Below are 21,656 nucleotides of genomic sequence, written 5' to 3' on the forward strand. Positions count from 1 at the left end.
GGCTGCAATTGATGGGCACAGTGGCTGAAATTGATGGGCATAGTAGCTGCAATTGATGGGCACTGTGAGGCTGCAATTGGTGGGCACAGTGGCTGCAATTGATGGACACTGTGAGGCTGCAATTGGTGGGCACAGTGGCTGCAATTAATGGGCACAGTGGCTGCAATTGATGGACACAGTGAGGTTACAATTGATGGGCACAGTGGCTGCAATTTATGGGCACAGTGGTTGGAATTGATGGGCACACTGGCTGCAATTGATGGGCACAGTGGTTGCAATTGATGGACACAGTGGCTGCAATTGATGGACATAATGGCTGCAATTGATGGGCATAGTGGCTGCAATTGGTGGGCACAGTGGCTGCAATTATTGGACACAGTGGTTGCAATTGATGGGCACAGTGGTTGGAATTGATGGGCACAGTGGCTGCAATTGATGGGCACAGTGGTTGGAATTGATGGGCACAGTGGCTGCAATTGATGGGCTCAGTGGCTGCAATTGATGGGCACAGTGGCTGCAATTGATAGCACAGTGGCTGCATTTGAATGGCACAGTGGCTGCAATTGATGGGCATAATGGCTGCAATTGATGGACACAGTGGCTGCAATTGATGGGCACAGTGGTTGCAATTGATGGGCACAGTGGTTAGAATTGATGGGCACAGTGGCTGCAATTGATGGGCACAGTGGTTGCAATTGATGGACACAGTGGCTGCAATTGATGGGCATAGTGGCTGCAATTAATGGCACAGTGGCTGCATTTGAAGGGTACAGTTGCTGCAATTGATTGGCATATGTGGCTGCAATTGATGGCACAGTAGCTGCAATTGATGGGCACAGTGAGGTTGCAATTGATGGGCACAGTGAGGTTGCAATTAATAGGCACAGTGGCTGCAGACTGCTAGATATCACTGTAGGGTAATAGGGGAACAGAGATTAGCGCCCACAGGGACTACATAAAATGTGCCAAAAGAGAGGCTGGTACCAGAGATGGAGCATGGCAGACACCCCCGGGGAGAGGCTGGTACCAGGGATGGAGCATGGCAGACCCCCGGGGAGAGGCTGGTACCAGGGATGGAGCATGGCAGACCCCCAGGGAGAGGCTGGTACCAGGGATGGAGCATGGCAGACACCCCCGGGGAGAGGCTGGTACCAGGGATGGAGCATGGCAGACCCCCGGGGAGAGGCTGGTACCAGGGATGGAGCATGGCAGACCCCCGGGGAGAGGCTGGTACCAAGGATGGAGCATGGCAGATCCCGGGGAGAGGCTGGTACCAGGGATGGAGCATGGCAGACACCCGGGGAGAGGCTGGTGCCAGGGATGGAGCATGGCAGATCCCGGGGAGAGGCTGGTACCAAGGATAGAGCATGGCAGATCCCGGGGAGAGGCTGGTACCAAGGATGGAGCATGGCAGATCCCGGGGAGAGGCTGGTGCCAGGGATGGAGCATGGCAGACCCCCAGGGAGAGGCTGGTACCAGGGATGGAGCATGGCAGACCCCCGGGGAGAGGCTGGTGCCAGGCATGTCTGTGTTCTCCCCCCTCTCACACATTACCAGGATAGGAAGGTTGGTGATTGTGCCTCCACCATAGAGCACACATCTGATTGGACAGTCAGGGGGATATAATATCAGACCTCCGAGGACTGCAATGTGAAGGAGCCCCGCCCCTTTATTGTGTAGAAGGTGACACTGCGAGCTGTGAGTGGTCAGTGTGTTGTCACAGAAGTGTGTCTCCCTCCATTCAGGCTCCGCCTCCATACAGAGAACGTCCCCCCCCCCCCCAGTGCAGTGAGTATGAAGGGGGGGGGAGTCAGCCGAGTCTTATGTCACTGGAAGGAGAGATCATAGAGATGTCAGATCGCAGCACAGACGGGCAGATCGCTCTATACTAAACGTGTTAAAGGTCTCCAGCTTCCATCTAGCAGTGGGAGGCGACCAGCCCTGTGCTCCTTAGCAACAGTAACTAAGGCGAGCCCGAGCATGCTGAAGGAGGCGGGATTTCCTTCCCGCTCGGCCAATGGCTGCCAGCCCTGAAGTCTCCGTCCAGTGGGAGGGGCAGGGGGAGTGACGTGGTTCCCGGGCAGGAGGTAGCGTGTTGCTGGCAGTCCCTGTGCTCCCCTCCAGCAGAGATCCGGGGTAGAGCAGCCCGGCCTGAAGCCTGCAGGAGTGTGTCTTCCCCGGGGAGGCGGAGAACGTGAGTCGGGGAGGAGATACGATGTATGAATGGTGCTCCGCCATCACCTCCTGTGTGTGGCCTATAGGAAACAAAGGGAAGGCATGACCAGAGCATGGAGGGTCTGTGTGTATGCATAGAGGGGCTCTGATTGGTCATTTATACCTGAACTCCATGCATGGATGAGATCATTGATTGGTGTGATCAGATTGTGTACAAATCTCATCAATGGTGAGCTTGGCCTGTCCATACACCATGCAATCTGATTGTACAATCTCCTCCTAGGTGTCCACACACCATGCAATCTCATTGTGCAATCTCCTCCTAGGTGTCCACACACACACACACACACACACACACCATGCAATCTCCTCCTAGGTGTCCGCACACCATGCAATCTCCTCCTAGGTATCCGCACACACCATGCAATCTCCTCCTATGTGTCCACACGCCATGCAATCTCCTCCTAGGTGTCCACACACCATGCAATCTCCTCCTAGGTGTCCACACACCATGCAATCTCCTAAGCGTCCACACACCATGCAATCTCCTCCTAGGTGTTCACACACACCATGCAATCTCCTCCTAGGCGTCCACACACCATGCAATCTCCTAGGCGTCCACACGCCATGCAATCTCCTCCTAGGCGTCCACACACCATGCAATCTCCTCCTAGGTGTCCACACACACCATGCAATCTCCTCCTAGGTGTCCACACACACAATGCAATCTCCTCCTAGGTGTCCACACACCATGCAATCTCCTCCTAGGTGTCCACACACCATGCAATCTCCTCCTAGGTGTCCACACACACCATGCAATCTCCTCCTAGGTGTCCACACACACCATGCAATCTCCTCCTAGGTGTCCGCACACCATGCAATCTCCTCCTAGGTATCCGCACACACCATGCAATCTCCTCCTAGGTATCCGCACACACCATGCAATCTCCTTCTAGGTATCCGCACACACCATGCAATCTCCTTCTAGGTATCCGCACACCATGCAATCTCCTCCTAGGTGTCAGCACACCATGCAATCTCCTCCTAGGTGTCAGCACACCATGCAATCTGATAAACAGTAAATGCAGTGAACTCCAAATGACCGCACAACATTCAGTCAGAATGTACAATCTCCTTAAGATGACCACACACCATGCAATCTGATAAAGGATATATGTCGCCCTATAAATGTTGCACTGCACCTGTGTGTGTCCTACAACCACAACGCACACAGCAATTCCCGATGCTCGGCTGCAGAGATCGGGAAATGTCTCCCTGCCTGTGATTGGCGCAGCGCCGTGCAGACTTCCTGGCTGGCTCTGCACGTGGAGTGTGCCATCAAGCAGGAGCTCATCCCTAGTCGTGGCCCCATACACTTAATTCTGTTGCGTTCAGTAACTGTACATCCCGCTGATTGCAGCCTGCGGTTTGATTTTGTCAGTAGGGAGTGAGGCCCATTCACACTGAGACCTGTATGTGGATTGTACCGGATGGCGCTGTGTGCTGTGCGATTCACACTGAGACCTGTATGTGGATTGTACCGGATGGCGCTGTGTGCTGTGCGATTCACACGGAGACCTGTATGTGGATTGTGTTTTTTTTTTTTTGCGCTATAAACAAAAATAGAGCGACAATGTTGAAAAAAAATCAATATTTCTAACTTTTTTGCTACAATAAATATCACCCAAAAATATATAAAAAATGTTTTTCCTCAGTTAAGGCCGATATGTATTCTACAAAAAAATCGCAATAAGCGTTTTGGTTTGCGCAAAAGTAATAGCGTTTACAAAATGGGGGATAGTTTTATGGCATTTTTATAATTTTTTTTTTTAATAGTTATAGCGGCGATCAGTGATATACTTTTTTTTTTTTCTGCGAATGTGACATTATGGCGGACACTTTTGACACACTTTTGGGATTGTCATTTTCACAGCGATCGGTGCTATAAAAATGCACTGATTACTGTGAAAATGTCAGTGAAAGGGTAAACAACTAGGTGGCGCTGTAGAGGGTTAAGTGTTCCCTGCATAGTGTTTCTTACTGTAGGGGGGATGGGCTCTGTCACATGACACTGATCTCCTCTCTGAGTACACGGAGCCGAGATCAGTGTCACTAGTCAGAGTGGGGAGATGCTTGTTTACACAAGCATCTCCCCGCTCTATACCTTTGTGAGACGATTGCGGGGATCCCCACGGTTCGACCACGCGGCAGGCATTTAAATGGCCACGTACAGGTACGTGATTATGCCTGTCCGCGCCATTCTGCCGACGTATATCTACATAGGCTGGTCCTCAAGTGGTTAATCGCACATGGTTGAACTACTCAAATTCATTTATTGAATTAAAACAATTGCATTACATGTTTTGTTTATGCACTTCAGTTACTAAACATTGGTGTTTAAACAAAATATGTTTGAAAAAACAAACAAAAAAAAGAACTTAAACTGAATACAGTAAAACCTTGGTTTGAGAGTAACTTGGTTTGAGAGCGTTTTGCAAGAAAAGCAAAATGTTCTAATAAATTTTGCCTTGATATACAAGCGATGTCTTGATATAAGAGTAGCGTCATGTCACAAGTATATAAGTATAAAATAGGAGAGAGGAGCCTCTAAGTGTAGCAATATGGTTACATTTAATGAAGGTACAACATTTAGCAACTTATTGCTACACTTAGAGGTGCTTCTCTTCTCTTTTATACCCTGTAAAAAAAATGCTTTGATATACAAGTGCTTTGGATTACAAGCATGTTTCTGGAATGAATTATGCTCGCAGACCAAAGTTTTACTGTAGATCAGTTGTATCCACATAATAAAAAACCCTCAAACATGATCCTCTCATCACGGCAGATCTTCTGTTCATGGCCAACGCTAGAGCTGCACGATTAATCGTCAAGAATCGTTATTGCGATCTTTTTCCCGTTGCGATTAGAGGTCGACCGATATATCGGCTGGCCGATATGTGCTGTAAAAAAGCCGATTTAAATGTAATGTCAATGTAAGTTGCCTGAAGTTTCCCATAGAAGACTTCTCTCTCCCCTGGGCAGTCTGCCAAGTTTTGAGAAAAGATATACAATGTTGCTACTTATCAATGAACTGAACTCCATGTAGGAGAGTTCTCAGTTTAACCATTTAGGCTGCATTCACACCTAAGCGACAGCCGCGTTCGCGTGTAGCGGCAGATTTGCCGCGATTACAAATGTTTCATTTTTTTTTTTTCTAAAGTATTCCCATTGCTGTCTATGGGAAAACGCGCCTGTCGCGTGAAAAAAAGGGTTCGGGACTTTTTTTCAGGCGACAGGCGTTGCGCGTCTATGAGATGTGAACCATCTCCATAGACGGCAATGGGAATTCTCCCCTCTAGCGACAGAAGCGTCCCGCGTCGGGCGTTTTGTCACTTAGGTGTGAATGGGGTCTTAAAGTGGAGGTTCACCCGGAAATGAAAATTTTTAACCTTAGATTGATGCTCATTTTGTCTAGGAGAACCGGCTATTTTTTTTTTTAAATCGAAGCAGTACTTACCGTTTTAGAGAGCGATCTTCTCCGCTGCTTCCGGGTATGGGCTGCGGGACTGGGCGTTCCTATTTGATTGACAGGCTTGCGACGGTCGCATCTATCGCATCACGATTTTCCGAAAGTAGCCGAACGTCGGTGCACAGGCGCCGTATAGAGCCGCGCCGACGTTCGGCTTCTTTCGGCTACTCGTGACGCGATGGATGCGACCGTCGGAAGCCTGTCGGAAGCCTGTCAATCAAATAGGAACGCCCAGTCCCAAAGACCATACTCGGAAGCGGCGGAGAAGATCTATCTCTAAAACGGTAAGTACTGCTTCGTTTTTAAAAAAACTACCCGATTCCCCTTGACAAAATGAGCCTCAATCTAATGTTAAATTTTTTTTTTAGGGTGAACTCCCGCTTTAAAGGCTAAATCTTTTTTGACACTTGTTGCTTACAAGTAAAAATCCTGTATTTTTTGCTAGAAAATCATTTGGAACCCCCAAACATTATATAATTTTTTTTTTTTAGCAGAGACCCTAGGAAATAAAATAGCGATTGCTGCAATATTTAAAGGGGTGGTTCACCCTAAAAACTACTTTTTTTTATTACACTGGCCCCCCACATTACAATACGATTAAGGCTATTATTATTTTTTTTTGATGCTGTACATACCTTTGTACAGCATATTCACCCGTGGCTTCGGGGTTGCGAGTCCCGCGGGAGTGGGCGTTCCTAACATGTCTGTGATTGACGTTTTGACCAAAAACGAGCTCCCCCCCCGTCGCGTAAGCCGCGTCACAGTTGGCGAAAGGAGCCGAACGGCGAGTCGGCGCTATACTGCGCATGCGCATCGCCGTTCGGCTCCTTTCGCCAATTGTGACGCGGCTTACACGACGGGGGTGGAGCTCGTTTTTGGTCAAAATGTCAATCACAGACATGTTAGGAACGCCCACTCCCGCGGGACTCGCAAGCCGGAAGCCACAGGTGAATATGCTGTACAAAGGTATGTACAGCATCAAAAAAAAAATAATAGCCTTAATCGTATTGTAATGTGGGGGGCCAGTGTAATAAGAAAAAGTAGTTTTTAGGGTGAACCACCCCTTTAATGTTGCACGGTCTTTGCGCAGCGGTCTTTCAAACACATTTTTTTGGGAAAAAATATGCTTTAACAAATAATAAAAAAAAAAATAACTAAACAGTAAAGTTAGCCCATATTTTTTTTTTCGTCCAAGTTTTCATTACCTGTTTTTGTGTTTATATATAATATATATATATATATATATATATATATATATATATATATATATATATATATATATATATATATATATATATATATATATATATATATATATATATATATATATATATATATATATATATATATATATATATATATATATATATATATATATATATATATATATATATATATATATATATATATATATATATATATATATATATATATATATATATATATATATATATATATATATAGTGTGTGTGTGATGAAAACTTTTGGACATAAAAAAAAATTTTGGGCTAACTTTACTGTTTAGCCCAAAAACGCCCCAGTGTGAAAGGGGTCTAACGGTTAGATTTTATGAGATGAAGGAGGGGGGGGATATTGGCCCAAAAAAATCAGCATCATAAATCGGCTATCGGCCGCCACGCTTTTTTCAAACTTTGATTCTGCTTTTTTCATAGGAGTTATATGGTCTTTAACATTATAGACATATCACTGGTCTTTTATACATCAGAAGCAGTACCGCCAGCAACCATTGGGTGGCGCATGGATACACACAGTTGTACAGAACTGTGAGAAAGATTAATACATCAGAAGCAGTACCGCCGGCAACCACTGGGTGGCGCATGGATACATACTACAGAACTGTGAGAGAAGCCCAGGCATCCATCCAGCGGTGCAGGCTGCTGTCGTCTGTTTCCGATATCGGCGCCATTTGCGTTCCACGCTGGTTACGTGGAACCGGTGGTGACACAGAAGAATCGCAGGTCATCCCACGGGGAGAATCGAGATCGCGATTCTCTCCATGAGTAATCGTGCAGCTCTATTGTGCGTGTGAAAATCCCAGTAGATCAGCAGTTTTTGACATTCTCAGACCAGCCCATCTGGCACCAACATTCAAAGTCACTTTAATCTCCTTTCTTCCGCATTCTGATTCTTGGTTTGAACTTCAAGTCATCTTCACCACGTCTAGATGCCTAGACGCATTGAGTTGCTTCCATGTGATTGGCTGATTAACAACTTGTTGTTACCAAGCACTTGAGAGTATATAAAATAATCTCTATCATACTGTACAGTATAGAGCTTGTCATGAAACATACTATACAATCTGAGCGCATATTTATTTTGTATGTGGGCAGATAAAAACGGTTGCTGTTTATTAACACTCCCTAGTAGGAATCCTTGCGAAGAACACCTCAATGGATTTGGAGCCAGCTGCCATTACAGTAGTTATTATGGCCTGTCCTCCCGCTGTGTAGCTGTATGTCTTGCTGTAGTTGATATTGTGCTGTGCGGATTCACTCTGTGCTTTTTCTTCTGTTAATCACCGATGTCAGCAGGCAGTATGGCTAAAAGCGAGGTTGCGATGGATTGAGGCATTGCTCCTGGCTGTGAAAGACTTAAAAACGTCGAGAAACGCAACCAAGAGAATGGAAGTCTCTAAATCTGGAGTTTTTTTTAAATGTAATACTTGGTTTTGATTATGTTGTAAATGGATGCAGAAAGAACCATATAAAAGTAGTTGCATAGTTACATAGTAGGTGAGGATGGAAAAAAGACCAAGTCCAACACAGGGTTTGACAAATTTGCTTGGAATCTAGGAGCCAGCTAAAAAAGTTGGGAGCCAGAAAACGCGCCCCGTCCAGCTCGCGCGCAAAAGCGAACACATATGTAAACGGTATTCATACTGCACACGTGAGGTATCGCTGCGATTGGTAGAGCGAGAGCAATGATTCTAGCCCTAGACCTCCTCTTAACTCAAAACATGCAACCTGTAGAATTTTTTTAAGCATCACCTATGGAGATTTTAAAGGGTAAAAGTTTGTCGCCATTCCACGAGTGGACGCAATTTTGAAGCGTGGCATGTTGTGTATCAATTTACTCAGCATAACATTATCTTTCACAATATACAAAAAAAATTGGGCTAACTTTACTGTTTATTTTATAATTAAAAAAAGTGTATTTTTTTCCCCAAAAAAGTGCGCTTGTAAGACCGCTGCGCAAATACGGTGTGACAAAGTATTGCAACGACCGCCATTTTATTCTCTAGGGTATTGGAATAAAAAAATATATGTAATGTTTGGGGGTTCTAATTAGAGGGAAGAAGATGACAGTGAAAAACATATTAGAACTGCTGTTTTGCTTGTAATGCCAACGGCCACCACAAGATGGCGCCAGATCACATAAGGAAACTTAGGCCTGCAGAAAGCCGCGGCCTCAATTACACGTTTGGATTGTTCCTAAGATCAGAGTCACGGATCGGATCATTTTTCAGATCTGCAAAAAAAAAAAAAATCTCCCCCACTGTATACCTAGGCTGCCGCTGGGTGTACCAAGATGGCCGCCGCTCCTGAGCTACGCCGAAGCCGCGGTCTTTCCTATGGCCGAGGCAGCAGCGCTCAATCCGCGGATCACCTGGTGTGCCGATCCGAACATGTTGACCCGTTCGGATCACGGATCAATGACGATCCGTTGCACCACTACTTTCCTCATAACTACGGTAATATCCCCCAGACCCTTTATTAGCTTTGTTGCCCTTCTTTGTACTCGCTCCATTTCCAGCACATCCTTCCTGGGGACTGGTGCCCAGAACTGGACAGCATACTCCAGGTGCGGCCGGACCAGAGTCTTGTAGAGTGGGAGAATTATCGTTTTATCTCTGGAGTTAATCCCCTTTTTAATGCCAATATCCTGTTTACTTTGTTAGCAGCAGCTTGGCCGTGCATGCCATTGATGAGCCTATTATCTACTAGGACCCCCAGGTCCTTTTGTTCAGATCATTTTGCAAGGTTTCCACTTCATGTGGAGAAGTTAGTACACAGTAGTAGTACATAGTATAAAGCGGCCATTTTCAACCTGGGATCCTTGAGCTGTGGCTGACTGACCCAACCTTTAAATGGTGCCTGCATAGTTCAGGGCCAATGCCACTTGGCATTTCCAGTTGCTTGACACCATAGAACTTTTTAGCTGCCTGTACGTGGGCCTTTTTAGTCCCCTTTCACACTAGGCGGACTCCATCTCATTGGAGTCAGCCAGCTCAGCGGCTGACTCCGCAGATCTCCGCTGAGCCGGCGGGTGACAAGTCCCCCTCTGCTCATTGAGCGGGGAGGGGCTTGTGCAGCGCCACTGTCTCCTATGGAGCGATCTGATGAAAAAAGACAGCATGTCCGTTTTCATCAGATCTCACCCGATCCGCCATGGATGGATGGCAGCATATCGCCATCCGTCTGATTATAGCAGGTCGGATGTCAGCGGACATGTCTCCGCTGACATCCGACGCTCCATAGAGAAGTATGGAGCAACCATTCCGGTCCGCCGACAAATATGACAGGAATGTCAGACTGTGTGAAAGGGGCCTTAAAGGGGTTGTAAAGGAAATATTTTTTTTCATAATAAGCATCCCTTACCTGCAGACATTCCTCTTTTCACTTCCTTATTGTTTGTTTTTGCTCAGAAGTTGCTCTATTTCTTCTCTGTTCTGTTCACTTCCTGCTTGTCTGATTTTACTGACCACCGTGAAGGGAGGCTTTACTGCGGTGGTCAGTAACGTGCTCGCCCCCTCCTGGGAACTACATCTGTGTGGCAGGACACTCTCTACATGTTAGAGACTTCAAGGAGGTGTGAATTACTGGGCGTGCCGCAATGCATACTGGGAAATGTAGTTCTTACATGAACCAGCGCCGCAAACCAGGAATTGAATGAGAGAACAGAAACTAGAACGCCGGAGGTGATATAGATGAAGGAATTTAGTAGGTATTTACTCGTTATTTAACAGAATCATTACACTATTCGGTCTGTCTACCTTGCAGACATTAATTTTAGGCAATTTTTTTTTTCCTTTACAACTCCTTTAAACACCACTGTAATGGGGCACATCTTGCCCTTGGCAAACAATATAAGGGGCATTTTTCCCCCTAACCCCTATGAATTGGTTTTAGCAGGGCTTCCCCAAGACCTGGTAATTATTTTAAGGGTTCCTCTGGGGCAAAAAAAATAATAAAGACTGGTATGGTTATTAGTAGGTTATATATATATATAAAGAAAGGGTGATTTTTAAGAATAGTTAGACTTTTTTAGTTAGATTTTCTTCTACTTCTAACTTTTTTTTTTTTTTTAAACTTTACTAGATCCATACACTTTTTTTAATGTCTTCTCTGACGAGAAGCTTCAAAAAAGCAGAAAATGTATTTGATGGTTTGCAAAGTTTCTGCATATTCCACCTTCCAGGTTAGTGATTTCACCGCATCGGTCATATTTGCATTAGGGAAATCTATACATGGATCACAAATGACGTCCATGCAAACAAAACGCATAAAACATTCCATGTAATCGGCAACCTACCGGAAGAAGAGGACAGACCTGAACTATTGAGCCCTTGCATATATTGACTGTGACAAGTCGTGATATTTAGCCTAGGTTTACATTGGAGCGATTTGTCATGCGATTTGAGAGATCATATCGCATGACAAGTTGCAGCCTATTTGAGGCAATGGTACTTTTCCAGCCAATGCGACAAAGAATTTGCCGCACCGCCAGAGGCGTAGCTTGAAGCTTGTGGGCCCTGATGCAAAATTTGACCTGGCACCTGGGCTAGTCTCGCCCTGTGCGCCTCTCCATTCAGGAAATGGCTCACAGCTTGTACCCAGCCAATGAGAACAGAGGGGTGTGGGAGGCTTCTGCTGCACCACAGAAGGGTTTTTTCTTTTTTTTTTTAAAAACATGTCATACCTCCTTACCTCCACTGTGCAGTTCGTTTTGCACAGTGGCCCCGATCCACGTCTTCTGGGGTCCCTCGGCAGCTGTCTCTGGTCCTCCCTGCAATTACTCACCACAGTCATGCGAGAGCTCGCATGGTGGTCAGTAATTGCGGGCGCGCTCCCGTGATATGGCCGCTCGCTGTATCACTTAACCCCGCCCCTCGGCACGCCGCGTCACTGGATGTGATTGACAGCAGCGCCAGCCAATGGCTGCTCTGCTCTCAATCCATCCGCTCTAGCCAATCAGCGGCCAGGCTGAGTGGCAAAGAGGATATCGGGAGCGCGTGGGATTTTTGACGGGTCAGGTAAGTAAAACGGGGGCTGGGGGGGGGGGGGGGCGGCGGCGGCGGCAACACCAGATGTTTTTTCACCTTAATGCATAGATTGCATGAAGGTGAAAACATTTTTTCATTTACAACTCCTTTAATGCATTAAGGTGGCAAAACCTTGAGACTTCTTTAGGATCAATTCACACTGGATGACGATGCGGCTTCCAGCAGGGGTCCTGTGAATCCCCCCATTCACTGTTTCAGGTCCGATTTCAGCTCAAATTTTTGGGTTGAATTCGGACCTAAAGCGGACCAAAAGACGCACAGGGCTCCTGTGCAAATTCGCACCGGAGTCGCATCGGAGCTATGTGAACCCAGCTCCATAGAGGGCCATTTACATTCTCCTGCTATTGTGAATTGGATGCGGCGAATCCGCATCCAATTCACAATAGTGTGAACCCGGCCTTAAACATGTCAGTACCCTATATTTTCGGTAAGTGACACTAAAAGCCCACTACAAGTCATCAGTTTAGCGTTATGAACGAGATCTGCTGCTAGAATTTTTTTTTTTTTACAGACAGCAGGCTGAAGCCCGCTGTCGGCTGATGTCACAGTGCTAGTCCAGGCTGGGGCAAGATCGCGACAATGAAGTTGGGATTGGACCACTTGCCTGTGTCTTTTTTTTTTTTTTTTTTTTTTTTAATAGCTTCCTTTACCTTAATGCAGTGCTGTTTTCATGTCGTCATTGTTCGTTTTTGCTCTCAAGTTGCTGTAATTCTTCTCTGATCTCCACACTTCCTCGTTGTCCGTTTCATGATGACCACAGTGCTGGGAGCTTTCTCTCTGTGGTCACTAATCAAGGAGGTGTGATTACTGTGTGTCTAAAACCCCTCAGCACCAATCAGTTTCGTTTTCCAAACCATCACTGCCCTGTATTGGCTCTGTGGCTCTGTACAGCATAGGCAGGAAACAACATGCAAAAACGAAACTAGAAACTACAGTCACATTATATGATTGATATTTATCTATTTTTAATCGTTTTTAAAAGGAATCAGTTAACTATTATGTCTCTATACCCTGTAAACAGTCATTTCAGCATACATTTTTATTTTATTTACAACTCCTTTAATGGCCTGGGACAGTGTCAACAGGGACCCCCGCGCCCTCTATTTGGCGGCACCTGCTATGCTGGTCTTGGGCACGCAGAGCCTGGGATACATAAAAGGGGGGGGGGGGCGTGGGAAGAGAAACTTTTGGTCGCCATGGCGATCTGGCGCCTGAGGTTTGTCTACCCCGGCGTTATGGGTTATTACCATGATCCAGTCTGTTACTGTTAGTGACCTCCAAGGTGATTTAGGTATTTATTTATTTTTTCCCTGGGTTCCTTTTTCCATGTTTGATGTCTTCCTCCTATTGTCACACAGTTGGCCTTGTATGTCTATGACTAACCCCATACTGTTATGGCTTTTTATAGGGAAGAAGATGGACCCCACAAGGAGTCAGTTGGACTCGGACTTTTCACAACAGGACACACCATGTCTCATTGTTGAAGACTCCCAACCAGAAAGTTTGGGGACAGAAGATGACTTGGACCGTGCCCGCTTTGGACTGCCTCCTCACCATCTGTCGAATCTACAGTCAAATGTTGAAAGTCCCGTTTTGGTAGGAGTTGTATTTCATTTACTCTAATTGTACGCCATTATATTCTAGACTTCAAAGGTCAGCTCCACCCACAAATCATATTCCAGTCAAGTTTCTTTGCTGTCAGGTTGTCACATTCGTAATTCTCATAGTTTTTATGAGATGACATTTTTGAACAGATGACCTTTGTTAAAGAGGTTGTAAACATTCGTGTTTTTTCACCTTAACCACTTAAAGCGGTGGTTCCCCTAAAAATAAAATGTTGACATCGCATTTAGCAAATAAATTACAGTTAGAATCGGCTTGTTTTATTTAAAAAATACCTCCGTACGTATCGTTTCCATTATTCGGTCCCACCGCCACTTCCGGGTACGATGCAGGCGGTGGGCGTTCCTAATTGATTGACAGGCATCCGAACGACGCATCCATCGCGTCACGAGATGCCGAAAAAAGCCGAACGTCGGTGCGGCTCTATACGGCGCATGCGCACCGACGTTCGGCTTTTTTCGGCATCTCGTGACGCGATGGATGCGTAGTTCGGATGCCTGTCAATCAATTAGGAACGCCCACCGCCTGCATCGTACCCGGAAGTGGCGGTGGGACCGAATAATGGAAACGATACGTACGGAGGTATTTTTTAAATAAAACAAGCCGATTCTAACTGTAATTTATTTGCTAAATGCGATGTCAACATTTTATTTTTAGGGGAACCACCGCTTTAAGCCCCGGACCATTTGGCTGGCCAAAGACCAGAGGACTTTTTTTGCGATTCGGCATTTGGTTTGGGCAAAAGTTATAGCATCTACAAAATAAGGGCTAGTTTTATGGCCTTTTTATAATTTTTTTTTTTTTTTACAAGTAATGGCAGCGATCAACAATTCTCTCTCTCTCTCTCCCTCTCCCCCTCTCTCCCTCTCCCTCTCCCTCTCCCTCTCCCTCTCCCTCTCCCTCTCCCTCTCCCTCTCCCTCTCCCTCTCCCTCTCCCTCTCCCTCTCCCTCTCCCTCTCCCTCTCCCTCTCCCTCTCCCTCTCCCCCATTGTCATTTTTACAGCGATTAGTGCTATATAAATGCACTTTTTACTGTAAAAAATACACTGGCAGTGAAGGGGTTAAGTGTGACCTAGGGAGTGATTCTAACTGTTAGGGGGCGTGGCTGGCCGTGACACGTCACTGTTCCCGATGACGGGGAACAGACGATCAGTGACATGTCAATAGGAAGAACGGGGACATGTTGTGTTCACACTGACATCTCCCCTTTCTTCAGCTCTGTGTCCCGATCGCGGGACACCACAGACATCACGCCGTGGGACTTGCCGACGTATATATACAGGAGCCGGTCGGGAACCGCTTAATACATCCTATGCATTAAGGTAAAAAAACACCTTGCAGTGTCCGGCCCCCCTGTTTTACTTGCCTGAGCCTCAAATTTCCGTGGGCGCGATCCCACGTCGCTCTCTCCGCGGCTTCTCGGCTCTTCGTTGGATAGATTGATAACAGCGCAGCCATTTGCTCCTGCTGCTGTCAATCAAATCCAATGATGCGGCCGCCGGGGGGCGGGGCCGCGTCATACGCTCGGCATCTATGGATGCAGAGTGTATGACACAGGAGCACACCCGGAAGGGAACCCCCTTGGGAGAGAGCTTCCCAGAGGGGGTTGGCTATTGCTCGGAGGAGCTGCGAGAGCCGCCGTGGGACCCCAGAAGAGGTGGATTGGGGTCACTTGTTGCAAAACTAACTGCTCAGTGGCGGTAAGTATGACATGTTTGTTATTTAAAAACAAAAAACATGAGCCTTTAGTGTCACTTTAAGCTAATTTCTGAAAGCTCAGAGTTCTGAATCTTTAGAAAAGTGGATAGAAATTCTACTGACAAAAGCCCACAGGTCTAATAAGAAAACATCTTGACAGTTTCCACCATCCCTGCTGCACAATTCATATAGACAAATCTCCCACTGTGGGTATTGTATTTTAAGATCTGGCCTTGCCACCTCCTGAAATACCCGAACAGTACTTGCACCTGATTGGATGAAGGTGCTGTTGGGCCAACAATTTTTCACCTGGCTACTTTAATTTGTTAATTGAGGGATGTCGGGTGGGAGGTCGCCACCCACCGAGCAAATATTGGGCACCTCGCTGGAAGAAATTCGCTATGTATATGACCTTCTTCAGCTGACCAAGATCTCTGACCTATTTTTTGGCCATTGTATAGTATAAACACAATAAGAGATTCGAGCTGTGAAAGAGTGACACCAACTGAGGAAGGTAATACACAGTCTATTGAAGTTTTATGAGATGATATAAAGGAGGAGTACAGCCAAAGCTACTTCTCTTGTGGATCACAGGAGTGCAGATCATTTTGCACTCCTGTGGCCTGTTTTTTTTTTTTGTTTTTTTTACAGACAGCAGGCAGAAGCCCGCTGTCAGCTGATGTCACAGTGCTAGTCCAGGCTGGGGCAAGATCGCGACAATGAAGTTGGGGTCAGACCACTTGCCTGTACTGGCACCCGGCTCAGGCTCTCAGCAAGATGCCGAGAGCCTGAGCCGGCCGCTCTCTGTGAACGCAGGGGGCAGAGCTGTGAGAACTGCGCTATCGGCGTGTTAGATGGCTCGGTTCTCGGTGTAAAAACTGGCTGGGGACAGATGCAGCTTCCAGCTAGGCAAGTATGATTAAAAAAACAAAACTGTATTTGCATACTTCTTCTTTTTTAACCACTTCAGCTCCAGGTTTATCACCCCCCCCCCTTCCTGACCAAGCCATTTTTTCCGCTTAACTGACAATTTTGCGGTCATGCGACTTTGTAACCAAATTAAATTAATATAATTTTTATCCCCACAAATGAAGCTTTCTTTTGATGGTGATTGATCACCTCTGCAGGTTTTTTTTTTTTTTTTTTTTACGCTATACCAAAAAAAGCCGACTTTTTTTTTGTTAGGTTTTATAGCGGAAAGTAAAAAACAATAAAAAAAAAAATCAAATTTCTTCATAAATTTTATGTTTAAATGTTTTTATTGAGAGTTTTTCAAAGAACATGTCAGTTAACATTGGTACATGTTTACGAAGCGTCAGTTCCATCTCACATATACATGACGGGAGAGAAACTCCCCTATTCCTACAAAACCTAGTCAGTGAACTCCTCAAGAGCGAGCAGAGCGCAATGTTAAAACCAGTAGTGTGAGCGCCATTTCAGGGTTCCTATTAATACATTAGTGCCACTCAGTTCCCATAACCCATGGCACACCGGACGCCCCTAAAAGGGATCACGCTGCGTCCCGAGTACCAGGGTCAGGGGCCCGGGCCGGTATAAATCAGCCGCCCTCTGCCCCCTCGGGGGATGAAGTCTGCCCGCTCTCGAGGCAACCCCCCTAAGTGGGGTATAACCTGAAATTTAACATCCTACCCGACAGCAGCATCTAGCACCAAGGGAGGTGCTTACAGGGGGAGAGAGGGAAAGAGATAGAGAAACGTGGTAAAGAGGAAAAAGACAGAGGAGCCTAGTGAGGATCAGGATGGGGTGTTCCCGTCTCCAGGCGGTACTCCAGGAGAGAAACGTTGCAGAAGGTAGCCCAGGGTTCCCATATAGATCTGAATTTGTCAGTCTGATCCGCCCGCTTCGCTACTATTTGTTCTTGTGACATTATCCAGGAGACTTTCCTCCTAAACATCTGGAAAGAAACTGCGGGTTTCTTCCAAGCTTTAGCTATGGTCATCCTGGCCCCCAATAAAATGAAAACTGATAAGGTCCTGGAGTGTTTAGGTAAGCATGGGATGCACTGATTTAGGAGCGCCGTGTTAGGCTGTGGAGGTATCCTTTTCTCTAGTAAGGAGCCCATAGTGCGGAAAACTCTTTTCCAGAAGGATCTAATGCGGGGGCAGGACCACCAAGTGTGTAACATGTTACCTTCCAGTTCGCATCCCCTAAAACATAATGGAGAGGACCCAGGGAACATTCTAGCCAGTCTAGAGGGGACGTAATACCACCTAAACATCACTTTAAGACTAGCTTCAATGAGACATGTATTGAGAATACCTTTATATGCTCGCTCCGTTGCTCGGTGCCAGACTGCAGTGCTCCAAGATGTGTTCAGTTCCTCCTCCCAGACCCAGGCGTACGAGGGCTTATCCGTCTTAGACATCAGGGTCATATAAAGTAACGAGATCCCACCCCTCTGATCCCTAGAGTTTGCGCACCAGTTTTCATATGGCGTTATCCTGGGGGGAGCTGACTTGTCCTTCCAGATAGAGTGGAGATAGTGGGAGATTTGGGAGAACCTAAAAAGTTCCTCAATGGGCATATCCAGTTGTTTTTTGCAATGATTTAGTGACAGTGGGCCCTCTCTAGCCAGGAAGTGACCTATCCTGTACATTCCTTTATCCGTCCACCACCGGAACGCCTTGATGTCCATCCCTGGGGGAAAGTCTGGGTTATGGAATATGTGCGAGAGGGGTTTCAGAGGGGAAATCAGACCGGGACGTGAGAATAGTTTAGAACATAGGGCTACGGAGTGAGATAGCGTGGGCGCTAAAATGGCCGGTCTGCGTTTGGAGTCACACCCCAAGACATAATCAATGGTATGTGATGGGATGGCCTGCCTCTCCATTGCAAGCCAGTCCGGTTTCGAACCCTGGAAGAAGGCCGTCGAAATTTGTGTTAGTTGGGCCGCTTGAAAATATCCCCATAAACTAGGAAGCCCCATACCTCCTTGTGTTTTTAAACGATAGAGAACTCCTGATGGACACCTATACCCCTTTTTCCCCCACACAAACCGGGTAATCTCTGCTTGGAATTTATTAAGGAAATGTTTCGGTACCGCGATCGGGAGCGAGCGGAACAGGTATAGCAAACGTGGCAAAAGGGTCATTTTTACCGCGTTCACCCGGCCCAGCCAGGACAGCCCACATTTGGCCCACCTCCCCAAATCCCCTCTACACTTGCTGATCATCGGGGGGTAGTTCACTTTAAAGAGGCCTTCGATATGGGGTGTGAGCTTGATGCCTAGGTACGTAATATGTGAGGGAGCCCATTGGAAGTCGAAGGTATCAGTAAGCTGTTTAAGTAGGTCCGGGGGGACTGATATATTAATAGCCAGAGATTTGCCCACATTTACCCGCAGGCCAGACACCTCACTGAAAACCCCTAGGGTCTGGAGTATCTTTGTTGTGGAAGTAAGGGGTGAAGTGACAAAGAGTAGGAGGTCGTCCGCGTACAGGGCACATTTGTGTTCCTTTGGTCCACAGAATACCCCCCTGATGTCAGGATTCGTCCTCAGTGCTACCGCCAGCGTTTCGATAGCCACAGCAAACAGGAGCGGGGAAAGGGGGCACCCCTGCCTGGTCCCTCTGCCAATTGGGAAGGATTCAGAGTATCTGCCCATAAGTCGCACCTGGGCGGAGGGGCTGGAGTAAAGTGACCCAATGAGGCTCATGAAGTTGGGTCCAAACCCCCACCTTTTCAGAACCTCCCTCAAGTACGCCCAGTCTATAGTGTCAAAGGCCTTATGTAGGTCTATAGATAATAAGAAACCCTCCTGCCGCGGTCCTCCGTCCCACTGTGATTGCAGAAGGGAAACGATGTCTATAGCCCGTCTGATCTGGTCTGTCCCCTGTCTCCCCGGGATGAAGCCCACCTGGTCTTTGTGTACATATGAGGCTATGAAGCCGGACAGCCTATTCGCTAGTATTTTTGTCATGATTTTAATATCGTTGTTAATCAGTGAAATGGGGCGGTAATTACACACCTCGCTAGGGTCCTTATCCGGTTTCGGAATGACCGAGATGTAGGCAGAGTTTAGGTCTGTCCCCAGTTGGGCTCCATCCCTGAGAGAGTTGAACAGTCGTGCCAGGTGAGGGGCCAGGCATGGACCAAATTTTTTATAGTAACCGGTGGAGAAGCCATCCGGACCCGGCGATGAACCCAGCTTGAGGGCCTTAATTGTGGACAGTACTTCCTCTTGAGTGAAAGGGGATTCCATGATGTCCCTATGTTCCCCCGTCAGGGATGGCAATGGGAGATCGTCCAAAAAGTCCCTTCCTGTCGGGGAAGGGGGCGTTTGAGCAGGCTTGTATAGCCCCAAATAAAATTGAAGGAATGAGTCCATTATTTTAGTTGGGTTCTGCGTCAGCTCCCCTGTGGGGACCCGTATTTTAGGGAAAGCAAGCGCCCGCTGTTTGGGGCTCAGTTTGGTGGCCAGGCGTGAGCCTATCCTGTCAGTTTGGGAGTAAAACCTAGCCCCGGACCATCTGAGGTGCTTCTCGGCCGCAGTCGTCAGTGATAAGTTAAGAAGAGCTCTCGCTTCGTCCAGTCGGGCAAGTGAGTCAGCCGTGGGTTGGCGTTTGTGTGCTTTTTTCAGCCTGTGAAAGGTCTCTGTAAGCCTGATATTGTCAGCCCTGTGTTCCTTTTTAAGTTTAGCTGCTACCTGTATCAGTTTTCCCCTTATGACCGTTTTATGCGCTGCCCAGACCGTGGAAGGGGAGACTTCAGATGTTGTATTGATAAGGAAATATTCATTAATGTCCTCTTCTAGTAAGGAGCATTGGACCGGATCGCGTAGAAGCGACTCATTCAGGCGCCAGCGAGGCGGGTTTCTAGAGCCCGTTGGCCTCCTAGTGAGCAGAGTGACCATTGAGTGGTCTGACAGGGGGGTGTCTACAATCCTGGCGTTACATATTAACGGAAGTGGCGTGGGTGAAAATGTGGTCAATCCTGGCATAGGAGTTGTGGGGGGCAGAAAAGTGGGTGTAATCTTTTGTGCATGGGTTTACCTCCCGCCAAACATCTATCAACCCCACCGAGTGGAGGAGCTTGGCTATATTAGAGCTCTGTTTGGAGGGGCGTTTAGGTTTAGGTGTGCCGTTGGCCGTCTTATCCAGTGAGAAGTCAAACACCGTATTTGAGTCTCCCCCCAGGAAGACAGTGCCCCTCAAGTGTGGTTGTAGTTTGCGTAATAGTGATTCAAAAAAGGGTCTTTGGCCCTTATTCGGTGTGTAGTAGGAGACGAAGGTGTATAGTTCCCCGTCGATATGGCCTGAAACCAGGATATAGCGGCCCAACGGGTCCACTATAGATTCCTTCAAGGAAAGGTTGATGTGTCTGGCGAAACATATGGCCACCCCCTTCGTTTTAGTGTCAGCCGAGGCAAGGTAAAATTGGGGATAACGGTGGTGGAGGAACGTGGGTCTGTAAGTGGACGGGAAATGCGTCTCCTGCAGTAGAAGGACTTCAGCGTGCATGGAGTGGTATGACTGGAGGAGCTTCCTGCGTTTAACGGGGGAATTTAGGCCCTGAGTGTTATGGGAGATGATTTTGAGTGTTGGTGGGGGGGGACATGTGTCAGCCATGGATCAGAGGTTCAGGAGCCCCACTATACCAATGCAGCCTACCTGTGTCCTGTCGGGAGTATTCCCTCCGTAGTTCTGGCACTTGTAGCGTCGCGAGCCCCGGGTCTGGGCTGAGGGACTGGAATCCACCCCGGAACCGTGGAGCACCCCTAGGGAATCGTGGAGAAGTCAGAAGTAAAAGAGGTGAAACAGAGAAAGAAGGGAGAAGAAAAGACAACATTAATACATAGCTGCCGCAGAGCAAATAAAACCTCAAACTCAGTGAACATTTCTTGACCGTATTCCGGGGGTCCCCTGACCCCCCCCCCCCCCCCCGGGGTGAAGTGGGCAAAACTGCCCTCACCCCAAAAAGTTTAGGGCACCGATGTGACCCTAAAACCGGGCTACCGGTAACGGATCTGGCTTCACCAAAGGTGATCCAGATCCAATGGAGGTGCACTGAGTCCACCACGGCCCCGTCACCTCTATTCTATCACTTAGGGCTAACCGGGAGCCTATGATACCCAAAAAAAAAACTGAACGCGCGTTCCGTGTAGGTCAAGGCCCACAAACTGTAACCGAGCCCCCAACAAAAAACTAACCGGAGGAGGGAGAGAAGGAAAAGGGCCAGTATCCAGTGACTTAACCAGTATTAAAAGATGCCAGCCTGTGGAGCCCGTGGACCATGTAATACCCACCCCTTTATCCTAGTACGTTAGCCTTAAAAGAGCTGAGACCCCTCCTCCCCCCCCGCTCTACC

At 47.3% G+C, this 21,656-nt stretch overlaps 1 protein-coding gene across 5 annotated transcripts in view; it reads left to right on the plus strand.

The window, feature by feature from the left end:
• TP53BP1 (tumor protein p53 binding protein 1) overlaps positions 1 to 21,656 on the plus strand; it is a 151,834-nt gene that overhangs the window by 26,313 nt on the left and 103,865 nt on the right. For 4 of the 5 annotated variants that reach the window (XM_040342531.1, XM_040342535.1, XM_040342533.1 and 1 more), the window contains exons 1-2: positions 2,053 to 2,194; positions 13,417 to 13,604. In XM_040342531.1, the coding sequence (XP_040198465.1) occupies positions 13,425 to 13,604 (180 nt within the window). In that variant the 5' untranslated portion in view covers positions 2,053 to 2,194; positions 13,417 to 13,424. Of the gene's footprint in view, positions 1 to 2,052; positions 2,195 to 13,416; positions 13,605 to 21,656 lie in introns of those variants that run through there. The other variant, XM_040342532.1, reaches the window with a different exon arrangement.

This window comes from Rana temporaria, chromosome 3 (genome assembly GCF_905171775.1).
Source record: "Rana temporaria chromosome 3, aRanTem1.1, whole genome shotgun sequence".
Taxonomy (NCBI): domain Eukaryota; kingdom Metazoa; phylum Chordata; class Amphibia; order Anura; family Ranidae; genus Rana; species Rana temporaria.